At 39.3% G+C, this 16177-nt stretch overlaps 1 protein-coding gene across 4 annotated transcripts in view; it reads right to left on the reverse strand.

The window, feature by feature from the left end:
* The window catches only part of NTM (neurotrimin), a 411195-nt gene that overhangs the window by 112447 nt on the left and 282571 nt on the right, over positions 1-16177 (reverse strand). For all 4 annotated transcript variants that reach the window (XM_081279775.1, XM_081279773.1, XM_081279772.1 and 1 more), the window contains exon 3: positions 10061-10186. In XM_081279775.1, coding sequence (XP_081135901.1) covers positions 10061-10186 — 126 coding nt within the window. The remainder of the gene's footprint in view (positions 1-10060; positions 10187-16177) is intronic.

Genomic DNA, 16177 nt, shown 5'->3' on the forward strand with positions numbered 1-16177 from the left:
TACTACTGGTAATCAATGGACCACTCTTTGAGAACCATCCTATATAACACAGTGATTAAGTGCATGTATCCTGGAGACAGACTGTGTAGAGTTGTATTTCAACACTGCAACTTGGAGCTGTGTGACCTTGGCCTATTTTCCTGACCTCCCTAGGCCTCATTTAAATGAGAAAATATAATAAGTTATCACTTTGGTAGAATAGGCTAATAATAAATCCTGTCTCACACTGTGATTGTGAAGAATAGAAACTATTGTGAGTCAATGTTCAGAAGAGTGACTAGCACATTTTTAGTGCCTATGAACTGTTAGCTACTATTATTACTGAAAGTTAGAGACTCTGGCTGTTACTTAGACTCCAGGGAAAATGAATTCATCAGAGATCAAGACAAGATTCAGAATCCAGACTAGATATAGTCATTCCCCTTGATCTACAGGGGATACATTCTAAGACCCCCACAGGATGCCTGAAACCACAGATACCTCTGGATGCTAATCGGTATTAACCCCTCACAAACACAAACACACACTATGTTTTCTCTGTACATACACACCTATAATAACACCTTAATGTTTAATGTATTATTTAGGTACAGTAAGAGATTGACAATGTTAATAACACATATCATTACTAGGATCATGAGTTCACAACAATATTTTGAGAGAGAGAGAGAGAGAGAGAGAGAAGAAACCATACTCAAATAACTTGTATTATAGTATATTGTTAAAATTGTTATGTGTTATTAACATTGTCTCTGTGCTCTCTCTCTTGTCTCTCTCAAAATATCTTGTTGTGAACTCATATTCCTAGTAATTATGTGAGTTGATACAATACCTATGTGATGGGGTGGGATGAAGTGAATGATATAAGCATTATCATGTGGCATTTGATGATTATTGACCTTCTTACACACACACACACACAAACACACACACACACACCCCACTGTGATGCCTCCAGAGCTGATCTGATAACCCAGATGTAACTATTAAATGTCTAACAGGCAGAGAACATTTATTGGATATGCTGGACACAGGGATGACTCATGTCCTAGGTGGGATAGAGCAGGACAGTGAGATTTCATCACACTATTCAGAATGGCACACAATTTAAAATAACTGTTTCTAGGATGTTCCATTTAATATTTTTGGACCACAGTTGACTTCAGCTAACTGAACATCAGAAAGGGAGAAAACTGATGACAGAGGATCATTATACAAAGTCAGAACAATACAAAAAAAGTCTTAATGACAAGCACACATGCAATGAAACTCTCCAGGCATGTTTGACAGTTCTTGGTGGATCCTAGACATGGAATGCCTGAGGTCTTGAGCTGATGTGTGGAGTGTAATGCCAAGATTATTCTGATTGTGGTAGATAGCAAGAGGCCCTACTGGGATGCTTCTCGTACCCCCAGGGATACCACCTTTATGGCTGTTTGTTCAGGGATGGGGACTACTGCCTTGTAGGGCTAGTACTTTAACCAAACATTGCATCTTGTGGAATCATAGCTGATTGCCATCTTTGGGGAAGATGATTCAATATTCTTGCTTTTATGTTTTTTTTTTTTTCTCTCTTTCTCTTCTTTTTTTTTTCCCATCAAAACAGTTCTGCATAGTAACGGTCACCAAGCACCAGCATAAATAGCCCAAGACTCAGGAGAGCGTGAGGGAGTATGCTGTTAGCAATGTCTGAATTCAGCAGACATCTGATGCTACAACATTTTTCAAGGGTTTTGAAATAATTGGGTAAAACCACAAACAGTGTCTGTGGTATGCACTCCTGCCCTTGGTTTCTAGACTGAGGCTTGATTTCATATGTTCTCAATTCAGGCACATTGAACTCATTAATTTCTCCACTAGTCTTTTTATGATTTTCTCTTCTTTGAAGTAGGAAGTTGCACAGCTTTAAGATTGCTTTAAACCAGATTATAAATATTAAACTTACAAAAATCCTTATTGATACTGACAAATTTTATCCTAACTGTGTCTATCTAGCTGTAATTTTACAGTTAAAGAAATGTATAGAGTTAAAAATTGATGTATAAATGTCTCCCTCCACTTTTTCCTTTCCCACCTTCATCTGTGTGTGTTTAAATGATTTAATTAAAGAGTTCCTGGATCACTATTACCCACATTTGAGGTTGTACTACTATTTTTATTTTATCATAATAAACAGCTTTCTCCGTATAGGTTGGACCTCATGCCATATGCTCTATACTGCTCTGAACAGGAGATCTGCCACTTTCTACAAGGATGCAACTACTTTTTTCTCTAACTATCAATGACCACCGTAATGTCTTTTGTTATAACAATTACTCAGTCCTCCGGGGATAGCTACTTGGGGTTCTCTGGGAATTTTAATCAAGCACCTACATTAATTAGAAAGTGGTGGGGGTGAAAAGAGTGCTTATTAAGCACCTTTGAACATCTACTTGTTCTGGCAATTAACCATGTTGGGTGTTTGTAAAGATTCAACCTTTTCAGAGAAAAGCATCTAAATTTCCTGTCCTTCTATTCGTATCTCATGAGTGAAGGCAAAGAGGAAGGGCTGGACAAGGTACAGAAGCTCACATTATGCAAGCACTTCACATTGCTGAACCAGTTCAATCCCCATCATATCCATATCGAGAACATGTTATTATCTATATTTCACAGAGGAAATTCCAGAGTCCAAGGCTTGGCTCCAGTAAAGGTCAGTGGCAAGAAACAGGGCCTTTTCTTATCAATTCCTTTGACTGGTTTAGAAACCATGAGATAGATAATCAACAGCTAAAAATAATGCAAAGAACTGAAGCTCCTGGATCTTACCAGTTACTCACTAAATTTAATTTGGTTTTAAATTATGAACCAGAAAGCCTGTATCTATAGTACCAGATACTGACTGCCTCATTCACTTTCAGGGTCTGTGAACATCTGGTAGACCAGGTGCTGGGGTTAATACAAAATGGCACAAGGGCTTTCTCTGAACCCCATGTTCTCTTAGGCAACTGGGAGGACTGCTCACCTGTGCATAACAGCAAGGGATACCATAATTGGGAAAGTGTGCTAAATGCTGTGGGATCTCTAATAAAAGGGAGATTCAATGTGACTGAGGGAGACATCAGAGGTTACAAACTGGTAGCATCATCTTAAAACAGGAGTAGAATTCTACCCAATAGGAGTGGAAGAATGATGAAAGAAAACAAATGATGTGTGCTAACGGGAAGGCACTCAGCTTTTGGGGACTGTCAGGCTGTTTGGGTGACAGTGGTGTGTAAAGCTAATGGGGATGGGACCAAATCTTGAAAACTCTAAGTACTGCACCAAGAAGCAATAATGAAAGTAATGAAGAAGCTCATCTTCAGAGAATGATCACTACCCTTGAAGGACGAGCCAGTACTAGTAGTAGTGGTTGGGAACTCAAATCCAGCTGGACCTATATTTGAAGCACAGCTCTTTCAGACAGATCTCCATCTTCTATTATAGTCATTATGGGTAATCAGACTTCAGAGAAGGGCCAGATACTCATAAGACACTCCTGAGACATTCCATGACACTCCAAGTAGCTCACAACTGCTCAGCGCTGAACAGGATGTAGAAGAACTCACAATATGGGTAATTTACACTTGCATTCAGGAAGCAGATATGCAAAGCAGATGCCTTAGGGGTTCCCCATACCCACCTCTAGGATGAAAGCTCATGGGAAAAACTCTCCTTCTTCTTACTACTCTGCTAGATTCAGATAGTAAAGCAGAAGACAGTCAGGTATCTGGCAGTTCTCAGAATATCCCCTGAGTGGGAATCCTATCCTATCCAAGTAGGAAAAAGACTAAAAATCCCAAGTCTTCCTTTCCCTCTCCCAATGCAGTTTCTCAGAGACTTGGGCTATTTTCTGGTTTTGTGGCAAAGTCATAACTGGAAACTTAATTTAATCACTGAATCCCTCTTTAGGTCACTGAAGAGAAGATTTATAGCCTGTATTGATTAATGACAGGGAAACCCTACCAAAAATATATTCCAAGAGTTTTCCAGAATTGGCATAGATACATCCCTCATGGCTCTCTCTCTGGCCCTCTCCTGCTGGGTGGGTGCCATTTATGGGTAAGGTGATGACTTTAGCTCCATTTTGTCCTCTTTCTCTTCTACCCCCAGCTCCTCTCTGCTGGGTAAGTTTTGTTCATCTGCCATCCTAATGATCTCTGTGCCACATGGGGCCCCTGATGCTGGTGCTGACAGGCTGCTCATTAGTGCCAGGGTGCTGCAGTCAGCCGATGGCATGCCAGAGCTCTGTTCCTGACACTTTTTCACAGAGCTGTCACTGGAGTCATGGTGCCTGCCAGCTCTGGTCGAACTCAAGCTGTGATACCTCCAGTGCCAATTAGTGCTTCAATGTCCTGCATGGCTGGGGAGAAGGCCTCGTCGGTGTGAACAAATAGGAAAATGGGTGGCCTTCAGTGATATAAGGGCAATAGGAAAGGGGAAAGACTAAAGGCTTAACAAGGGGAAATTCCCTGTCCAAGGGTCATTTTTCCCTTAACACCTTGGTGTTGACAACCAACTACCCACTGGGCTTCTTCAAGTACAGCAGGTGCATCAATTCAAGGGAGGAAAGAGATGTGGCTGCTTGGAACATATGTTGAGGTGGGAGTGCAAAGGGCATGCATAAGTATCCACTTCATGCTCTGGGAAGAGAAAGTTTTCCATTTAAATAAATTGATTTGGAGCCCAATGGACACATAGTTCTTCTCTAATTCTTCTTGAAGGGTCTTTATGTGACCTGAAGACAAACTTTTTATCTCTAATCCCCCTCTGTTTACACAGCAGGAGGGAGAGATGGGGGTAGGGAGAAACAAGAATGGGGATTAAAATAGTATTTTTTCTTCTACTAATTTATTTTTTTCTATTATTCACCCAAAAGCAGCAGCAAATTTTCACAAACATTTGAACTCAGTCTTCCTTTTAATATCCAAGATTTCATTAGGAAATGATTGGTTGGAAGCTATCAGGGGTTTAGGTAAAGGAGGGTATAAAAATTAAGCAACAGAAAGATCAGGCACCCTTCCCAGAAGTGACAGAGGAAGAGCATTTCTGAGAAATGCCCCTGAGGAAAGAGATGACAATAAGGCAGTGAGGAAAACAGAGAGACATTCAAAAAAAAAAAAAAAAACAGCAGCAAAAACATTTGTGAACCTTTTCTACTCTTGCAAAAATGAACTTGAAATGGAGGCTCTCCTTTAAGCAGAAATTGAGCCCTGCCACAGCTGGTTCCCTTCTGAGGGATGCAGGAAGGGCTTGGAAGACCTGTGAAGATGAGGGGAAAAAAATGTCCTGGAGACTTGCCAGCAGAGAGTTTCAGCAGGAAACATACCAGGTCTCCATTGCAAATATCAAAGTGGAGGAAAATTCCTCAAGGATCAGAATCTTCACATGGGGAGAACAGGCAAGACACTTTGGGGAATTGGAAAATATCATGGCTTATTGGCTGAATCAACATCTATTTCCTGAATGCTTTGTAGGTGCCCAGCATCATGCTAGAATGTGAAAAAATTTAAGGTAAGTGACCCAGAGACCCTGATCTCAAGGAACTCATGAGACAGGATAATGCAAATGATTCAGGAATGAAGAATTCCCTGTAAACAGTTCCTGGTGTTATCCCCAAGTCCCCATGTGTTAGTCAATTTTTTGCCACTGTGACTAAAATGCCTGACAGTAACAAGAGGAAGATAAGTTTACTTTGGGTTCATGGTGTCAGAGGTTTTATTCCATGGTCAGCCAACATCATTGCTCTAGACCTGAGATGAAGCAGAACATAACATTCCACCCCTGGCTCTCCTTGTGTCAATCACACAATGCAAAATGTATTCAGTTCATCTTCAAGAGTCCCTATAGTTTTAACAGTTCCACTGTTGTCCAAGTCCAAAGTCTTCTCTGAAAATCAAGATAAACCCTTGGGTGTATGCCCCTGTATACATCTACAGCAAGTTACACATGCAATATACAAAGACACAGAGTGAACACCCAATTAATACTTTTGTATGAATGTCCTTTAGGCAGCTTAAAAGAGATTATGGAGGCCAATTATTTTTTTGATGAGAAAAAGGTGAAGGTAACTGTACTGCCAAGAGAGAGTTCAATCAGGCCACTCAGTGACTTCTAATTCTAAATGTGTGAGATACCACAGGTTAGTGATTGGACTGACTCCTTCATCTGAGCTTCATCATGTGCTCCCAAGAATGTGACAATATAGGAATCTCAGGCTTTGCATAAAGCTTTTACAATCCCAAAGAAACCGGTGACAGAGTTTGGGGAATTATTTCTTATGAAGAGTGAGTTCCTGCATTGCATGTTGTAGGATACTTTGAAAAAGATCATATTTCTGTTTACTCAGAAAAGACTGAGAAGAGTAATGCAGTATTAAGGGTACTCTAGTAGAGATATTAAGCCTTGAGTTTAAGGACTGTGCTAAAATACATTCATGCATTAAAGATAAAAGACAAAAGAACAGACTCCTGAATGAGAAATGCTTCTAGAGGATTCAATGATTCCCCTAGAGTTCCTCAAGGCCAGGAGCCCCATGCTAACTGACACTTACAGGAACTTGGACTTGGGGCCAGTAAAACCCTACACAGATAGAGATGGCTCTTTCTTGTGAGAACATGAGATGGGGGTTATTTCCCCCTGAAAAGACCAAGGCCCACACAGGTGCAAACAACATCTGCATTCCGCAAAATAGATATTCTAGGTAAAATAGACATCTCTAAAAAGTTAGTGCACTTTTATCCTTGAACTCTAGGAGTGATAAGTCCATGATAGAAACAAACAAACAACAACAAAAAAAGACATGACAAATGCCAAAAATAACTACTTATTATAATCAATGGCATTTCAAGAGGTAGCTTGGGAGGCCCTATCCTCCTATCCACGCTTTCTATGGACAACTGGAATTTTCTCCATCTGATGGAAAAGCCTAGGCGAGGCCTCTTGACCTCCTTTCCCACTGCCAAGATTCCCTACATCAAATGCATGACCCACAACTGAAATAGTGGCTGACATTTCTATATTCCTTTTTCCACACAAAAGGTGCTCAAAACTAGAAATACTCATTCTAAAGAGATTATGAGTTTTACAAGTAGCACCATATGAATTATGATGGACAAAACCATGATTTTTCAGGAATGTACAGAACAAACAGATCAGTCTTCAGGGAAAACATTCAATGAAGCCATCAGGGTTTTCCAATCAGATATCCATTCAAGAATTTAGTGTGTATGTAAAAATGATCTTGACTGAACCACAATCTACCTTCACAAAATGAGACAAAAGATGACAGTAGCTCTCTGCCTTTGGAGCCTTGCTGAAGGTAAATATCCTTCACTCCAAAGAACCCCATACTTGTCTTAATTTATTTAAAGTAAGCGCTATCTTGGAAATATTTAGTGATGAAAGATGAAGGCCTGACTGCTAAGGGTCTCCAGCTTCAGTTCAGATTTGGCAGCAGCCCAATGACATCTCTGATCTCTAAATAATCAGTCACAGGAAACACTGCGCCCTGGTGAGTTCTGAGGTGATTCATTGTTGCTTGGCAAGTCTCATCATCCTGAATCTTGGATAGCTAATCTGGGCCCAGTATCTGGACAAAGCTGTTCATCTAAATTACTCTAAGCTGCAGATAGATTCTGATCACTCAGTTCCTTTCCCCTTGATCCATCTTCTGTTTCCATAGTAGCTAAAACCTCAGTAAAATGGCAGCATCTGGCCCAGGCTCAGGTGAAAGTCCCCTGGGGAAGGAAATCTGCTAGTTGTCTACAACAGGGGACAAAAAAATACCTCAAGACAAAACAGCATGAATATCTGTAAGATGAAGGAAAGAGGCTCAATACTGAGGAGAGATAACATGAGACTATAAGGAAGAGAGAAGGTGGTGGATGGAACAGAGGAAGAGAGGAAAGAAAAAAAGTGCAAAGGAATGAAATTAAAGCAGAAAAATGTAGGCAGCTGTGAGAGTAAAGAGAGGTACAGAACAAAAACTATAGGGGAGACGTAGGCATGAAAGGGCAGGGCACAAGGAGATGTGTGAAAGAGATGTGGCAGACACCGAGACAAGGACAAAGAACTGACTAGCCTGAGGATGGGTTGAAAAAAGACATCAGACAGGAGACAGAATCTCTTAGCATGAGGCAGAGGAAGTCAATCCAAATGATAAATGTTCTGCTGATTCCACAGGCACAGCCTGCCCTGGCATCCCATAGCACTAGGGACTCGGCATTAAGCTGTGATGAATGGTGTGCACTATGGACTCAGAAAGTCAGTCCATTCGGATGGCCCCTTCTTCAGAAGTGCCCTGAGGCCCTTCTTTATCCCTAATGACCTCATGCAGAGCTGAGCATCCTCCCAGATTTTGGGCCCATCCACACATAAGGTCATTTCCAATGGAAAGTTTGGCAGAGACATGAGTAGCTCTCACCAATCCCTTTGTTCACAGTAATATCATCAAGAATGGTGGCATAGGACAACACTCAAGAATTCAGGACAACCCAAACTGAAATCTTCTCACCTTCTCTGAGAACATCTATCATAGCATACTGTTACTGTCAGAGAAAGGATATTCAGTATGAGGAAATCACTGCAGTTCTACTCTAGATTTTTAAAATGTCCGAGTATAAAGTGATGTCACCTTCAGGAATTGAGGACCCATGTCCTGGAGAAGAACTAACTGCTGGTTGACAGTCCTAACTTTTTAGTTCATAATGGGGTTTGTCTTGCTTTCAGACAGACACCTGGCATAAGGTTACAGCCCTTTTAGGAATAGCCTACATTCAACACCCGACTGCTGTGCTGCTGTAAAGAGCCAGCTCCATTGCCTCAACAGAGGATATTTCTAAAAGGTGTCCTAGCTTTAGGATTCCGCATAGGGGCAGCTGAGATGTTCCACTGAACCGCATCACAACTCAACTTGTCCTTCTGCCCAATCTTGCTTCCGTCTCTCCCTTTCCACAAGAGTTGATCCCAAGAGCACCTCCCCACATGATTACTTACCAACAATAACAATCTCAAGGTTTGCTTTTGGGGTTCTCAATCTGCGACAAGAAAATATCCTCCATGGTACTTCTGCAATTCTTAAACCAGTACTATGCAAAGCATGCATACACAGATAGATATCTGTGATTATATACATACATTTCACACTAACCAGTGATACAAAAAATAGAATTAAAGATCTTTGTTCAAGTCTTGACTCAGATTTAACACTTCCTTGCTGGAACCCCTTGCCATTCTGTCAATATATGTCTCTATCTTCTCATCCTTATCAGCACCTGGTATATTGTCTACTCATTTGTTTTGGTAATCTATCACATAAAATGTGATTTGATGAGAACAGTAATTTGTCAATTTGGGTTTATGACTTAATCTTCTAGTGCCTAAAACAGAGCATAGACCACTGTAATACTCAGTAAATATTTAAGATTTAGTGAAATGCTTTTATATTCCTTGCTCCCAGAGAAAAATTAGCTTACTTATCTAAACATTGAGATAAAATGAATTTTGTAATTTAGCCACATATTAAGTTATATTTGTTGTCTAGGATCAGTCAGAGTAAAGGAACAACAAAACCACAAAAACAACTAATGACCAGATTTTTGGCAATTCTGAAGAGACACAAACAAGCAGATTTTCCTTTTAGGAATGTGGCCATTTAAACCTCTCATCTATCATTATGTGTTCATGTTTTCCTTTCTCTTAAAGCAACTAGCTGAAAGAATAATGCCACCAAAGCAAATCTTTCCATCATCAAACTTGACATATAAATTTAACCCAGGACATCTGAACCACTATTTCAGCCACAGACAACTGGAATCAATTTCCCAGGGGCCCGGAGATTACTCAAGTATGATTTCTAAAATCTTGAAGGACATGGCTGCCTTGCAGACCAATATCCTCTGCAGAGCCAAGAGTGCATTATTAGCTGGGTACCAGAAACTGACACCTTTGCACTCAGTATCTAGCACCATAACCTCCTGTCCATATCCAACAAGTCTCCCATTTCCTCTCAAGATACAATGCACCAAACTGCTCCTCTTACCTTTGGGGGAGATGTGTCTCCAGGTAACTGTAGGCTCCGGTCTACCTGTGGCTATACAGGTGAGGCTGATATTGTTTCCTTCATTAATGGAGATATCTGAAGAAATCTCTACAATTTTGGGGGACACTGTGGAGACAAAACAGGTAGAAGAAAAATAAAAATCCAGCTGACACATTTCTTGTTGTCTTAAAATGACACTTGATAGAATATTCCCCAAACTGAAACATATGGACTGTAGTTGTAATGCCAAGCAATTAGAGGAATGATCTTAAACATGAAAAATGGCTTACCTTGAATTTAACTTCCATTTCTTCCTATTTAAACATAAAGTCAGAGTCCAAATGAGAATAAATTCCACTGTAATACTGCAATAACTACTTTTCTAGCCTACACCTTCCCGTCTCACTCTCACCCCCACCCATCTCCAACACATATCCAAGAGCCATTTGTCTCACTGCATTCAGAGATGTCTTAACATAATGCAATTCTGATCATAACACATCTCTGCCTAAATAGCTTGAATTGCTCCATTGCCTACCTGATCATAAACAGGCCCCTTACCCAAGCAAACTTAGCTGTTCAGAACCAAGTTTCAACATATATTTCCATTATCATTTCTAGTGGTTCCACCTTTTCTTACTCATTTGCTGACCCCCAATACATCACATCCTTTCTGATCCTCATGCATGTGTATCTATGGCATTTCTCACAGCCTTCCTGGACAACTCCCAGTAATACTTTATGGTCCAATTCAAATGTCACTCTCTTTGTCACAGCCATCACTACCTCTACACATCTTTGACCTCCTTAACAACTCAAATTTAATGTTGTTTCTTTGCCCACTCTCCTATTAAACTTCATAAACCCTCAATGAAGAATCAAAGATATCATTGCTGTTAACAAACTTGCTTAGTATCTCTCTCTCTCCCCTAAATTAATCTTCCCAAAGAGAAGAAAATTTCATCCGAATGAATGAAGCTGGAAACAGGGCTCTTACTTTCTTGGTCTTTTGTTTTGGAGTCAGGCTATTGTGCTACTCCTACTCTTTGTATTAGGAAGCAGCAGTCCACAGGAACAGGGTAAGTACTAGCCATTGTCTGTGTATGTTGGTCTCATTCTGAGGCCCTTTCTTAGAAGTTCATTTTCTGCTACACTTCTGAGCCTTGTGCAGGATCAGCTTTACTCCTAGTCAATGTGATATTTGGTTCTCCATGTGACTGCTCATTTGTCTAAATGTGTGAAATAGTTTATAAGTCAAGTAAATTAAGAATTCCATTTATTGAGTCCCCAAATGCCACTTGTAGACACTTTTACCACTGTTCTAGATATTTGCTTAGCATCAAGTAGACCATGAGTTTTCTGATGGTCTGAACCATGTCTTCCTCCTGTTGTATTCACAGTAAAAGCTTTACAAATATTTATAGGATTGAATTATAATGGCTACTCAAGGGAACAAATTTCCCAACCTGCTTCATATTCCTAAAAGACTCAGAGATGGATCATTATCACACTTTATTTCAGTCATACCAACACAGGATTGACACTTTAGTTCTGGACCAATTAAGTGACCTTTCCATCAAATGCTCTTATGTTTCCTTGTGTTATATTCTTTCCTTGAATCAATATTCCTCATTGTCACCACTCTCAGCAATTCCATGGCATATGGCATTCCCAGTAGACAACATGATTCACTGGAGAACTCAGGGAAGCTCCATGATGACTTTATTTCTTGTTTCAAAACTACACACTTAATAAAATCAGTTTGCTCTGGAAACCCCAATGGTGGTCTCAGCTCTAGTTGAAACATTACTTACCCATTTCTACTTATGTTAGAACTTTGCCAATCATAAAATGGGATATTGCAAAAATAAGTTCTCTCAGTGCTCTTTCTGTCCCTCCTCCATCATTTCCTTCTGTTTATGTCCTATACCCAAATGAGAGTTCTCATGGTTCACAGCATGTGGTTCACTTTGGTCTTCTTGTCCCTTGCCTTGCATGTGAGCATTAACATGCTTCTCTCTGACTACATGTATTAAAATTATTCAAGTCCTGATTGAACTACTACCCCTTCCATATAACCTTCCAGGGCATCTAGGGATTCCATAGCATTGAAGTATCTTCCTTATGGCATTCAAAATAAACTTCCTTATGTTACATTTGTCTCACCCTTCTTTCTATACGATAAATTATCTAAATAGAAAATGTTAAATAAAGGTTTTATTCATTGCTTAATTTTCTGCTGTCTTGAATAGGGTATTTTGCATAGGGTAAGCCCTGATTAATTAGTATTAGACTTAAGTTCCACAACTAGCTTCAGATACAGACAGTGTGCATGTGTGTGTGTGTGCATATATAATGTGTACACAGGAGTGTATGCATGTGTATGCACAAAGATGTGCTTGAACTTTCACAGATACTTGGTGGAAGAGAAATTAATGAAAAATGGATGTGGTGAGGGTTGGAGATAGACTCTTTTCAAAATGGGTCTCTTAAAAGATGTAATATTGTAATTTATGATTATATCATTTTAAAAGCTCAATTGGACCTTCTAAGACAGAAAATTGATGAGTTAATGACTGAGTGTTGTATTTCTGATTTTCTGACAGTTACAGATTTCTAAATTCTTTATTTTTATTTTTTTAGTTGTAAATGGTTCTTTTTCTTATATTTATTTATATGTGGTACTAAGGATCAAACCAGGGCCTCACACATGCTAGGGCTAGGCAAGTGCTCTACCATTAAGCCACAACCCCAGCCCAAAATTTCTAAATTCTTTTAGTTCTAGAATAATTTAAACTGATCTTGCAGAAAACAAAAAACCTGATGTATTTTATTCACAGAGCTTTATCTGGAGCATTCCCTTCTCATGCATTATTCCCCCTGCTCAGACATTTTTCTGGTCTCTGTTTCTGCCCATTCTTGGCACTTACACAGCCTTACTTGCTTCCTGGAGGACAGGCTGCCTTCAGAATGTCAGCCCTGGCCTTGCAGACATTGCTTCAACTGTGCAGGTAAGTAATTTATTGATCTGTAAAGCACTCCGAGATGCTCTGCAAGGGATTATGTCACGCCAACGCCATGCAATAAAATAAAAAATGATGGACTTTGTGAACACAGGATGATTTAGGGTTTGTAGTTGGAAGTGTGCTTAAAGTACATTTTAAGTGGAAATCAGGCTGGGTAATGAATTACTCTTGCTTTGGAAGGGCTTACTGGGAGTTCATTTTCCTGGCTTCTTACATGATAGCTAATCTGCTAATCATACACTAGAGAACAATGGACAGTCCCCAAGTAGGATAGAAGGTGGTTTGGGCCAGAGCTGTCAGCACAGTAAGTATATTAATTGAGACGATCACACCTCATGCTTGGAAATATCTTCTAGATTTGTCTCCCCCTCACTAGCAATTGGAAAATATCCAACTCATGAAGTAGACGCTGGAGAAATGCTTGCCACCCTTTCAATCCTGACTAAGAATAGAGAGTGAGGAAGTAAATGGCCCCTGCATGATTTGAAGGCAAACCATTTGTGGAATAGAGCTAAGCTGGCTTGCCAGAGATACAATCCCAATCACCAGAATTAACTGGCATAGTGCACAGGATGTTAGTGAATTGGAAGTATAATTTTCTAGGTGGCAACTTCTAGTACACTGTAAGATTTCAAAATTAAAGTGGGAGCTGTGAGTTCAGATCAGTGGTCAAACACTTGGGTGGCATGAGCAATGCCCTGGGTTCAATCTTCAGCATCCCTCCCCGTCAAAAAATTAAGTTGGATTTACAGATATATACTATGGTTTTAACTATTTCATGCTGATAAGGAAGCTTTTGGCTAATTGTGAAATAGAACTACTGATATTTTTATATTGTTTCCATGGATACATTCTGTATCTTACTTCTCATCATGCAGTCTGTTAAAAACATATTAGTATTTCTTTGTTTTCATTCATTCATTCATTTGTCAATATTCATGGATCATTTTCTATATACCTGCATTGTGCTAAGCAGTAGGAACATAAACTAAGTAAGATACAATCCTTGTCCTCCAGAAGTTCACAGTCTAGAGAAGTAAAACCAGATACTGAAGTCAAAAACTTCAGTAGACATGTGACAGAGAAGAATAAATCAGATGTTATGGAAATACAAAAGACAACCTATGACCAACTGGAAATCCATGTCATGGGAGACTTCTTGGAAATATGAGAACTACATTAAGCCTTAGGAGATAAGTAAAAGCTAATCAAGTCTGAGGAGGGGGGAGGAGGAAAGACATTCTGATAAAAGAGTAAACATAAAGACAACACTGTTACTAAGTGCTAATAGCCAGGCATAATTTTGTGGCCAGGTATAATCACTAATGGAAAAGCTTCCTTTGGAGACTGAGCTTAACATCATTCAAGGAACATTTGTAAATGCATACTACATACACAGTCCTGTGCTACATACATGAATGACATGCAGAAATATACCAGTTTGCTTGGTCTTCCTTGAACTTGCAGTGTATCAGAGAGTTAAACAACAAAGCAAAATATCAGAAAATTGTGTGTGCTTGAATTTGAACTGAATGATGCAAACATGAAATGCTCTGAGCTAGCAGGAGGAAAGATCACAGTGAGTAGGAGTGTCAGAGATGGCTTCACCTTGGATTAGCAGATTAGTGTCTGTTTTGAATATCCACAGTAAGAAATAATCATCTAGGCAGATAAAAGTGTAGCTGTTTCAAACTGGAACATTGGCACACATGAGAAGATTGAAAACCATGATGTGCCTGAAGATACAAAGTCTACTTCCTGCCAGAGGCAATATAGAGTAGAGGTTGAGATGCAGACTCTTCTAGGTTCCAACTAGGTATTCTCGGCCAAAGAATTTCTACTCTCTCTTCCTTGCTTTGCTCATCTAAGAAATGGAGCTAATTATTCCATAGAAGTATGAAGCTCAGAAGGTTGTTTGAGGATTTAAGAAGTGAGTTTATTAAAGTCACTCACAGCATTTCCTGGCAATGTGAGTGTTCAATAAGTGAGTTTTAATATCATATGTGGTTGGCAAATGCACACTTACAGTGTCAAGGTAGAATAGACAGTCAATAAATTTTATAAGAATCAATGAAAAATGGGATACAAGATCAATGAACTAAAATGGAGCCAGATTGTAGAACAGCCTGAAGGGCTAGATCTTGGATTTTAACTCCATCCTATAGGTTATAGCAAGTATTTTAATTTCTGTTAAGGGAATGTCATGATTTTAAAAAATTTATTTTAGGAAGAAGAATCTGTTAACCATGTGTCAGATAGAGTGAGACAGAGAGAAACTGGAGTCAGAAAATCTATTCATATGAGTGATGTTCAAAGCCTAGATTAAACTGGTGGCTCTGTAAAGTTGGAAAGAAAAGGATAGATTTGAGAGCAATGCCAGGGAAAACACATGGTGCTAATGATGGCCTGGAATCAGGGAGTAGGGATACTGAGTCCAGTGAACAACATTTTGTTCAACAGCAGGTAGATGAATGCACTATCAGATCCCTGGAGGTTATAAGCCACTTTGGGGGAGCACATTAGTTTGATTAATTCTGTTTTAAATATTAAACATTTACCATCTGATGGTAAGCTGATGAGGGACATCACACCAAAAATATCCTATTAGTAGTTAGAGTCATATAATCAAAAGTCTAGGGCAAGTTCCCAGCTGAGAATCAATTGAAAAGTAAACTGCAGTGGGGAGAGAACCAGAGTCACAAATTAGATCTTGGAAGAGTTGATGGGTCCTTTGAAAAGGTCATTGTTTTGATTTTGTGTTTTTTCATATGCATGTATTTGATGTCTGTTGGCTTTTGAGGTCTGAATCTAAAAGACATACCAATTCTAGAAACAAAAAGAGAAGAAGTGTTCAGCACATATTTAGTATGAAAGAAGCCAAATACTCTTTGGATACACTACCACATTTAATACATCATGTAAAGGTTTAATCTATTCTTAAATTTTAATTCAAACATATAAATCATTAAATAAATATTAAAACAGTATTCTAAAGAACAGCTAATTCTTGGGTTAGCCTTTACTGCCCAGGTGTTGAATTTTAATAATTATATCATTAATAAATAGCAATTTGCTGTTTTTAGCACACAGT

This window comes from Spermophilus citellus (genome assembly GCF_964194105.1).
Source record: "Spermophilus citellus genome assembly, chromosome: 2".
In the NCBI taxonomy this organism is placed as follows: domain Eukaryota; kingdom Metazoa; phylum Chordata; class Mammalia; order Rodentia; family Sciuridae; genus Spermophilus; species Spermophilus citellus.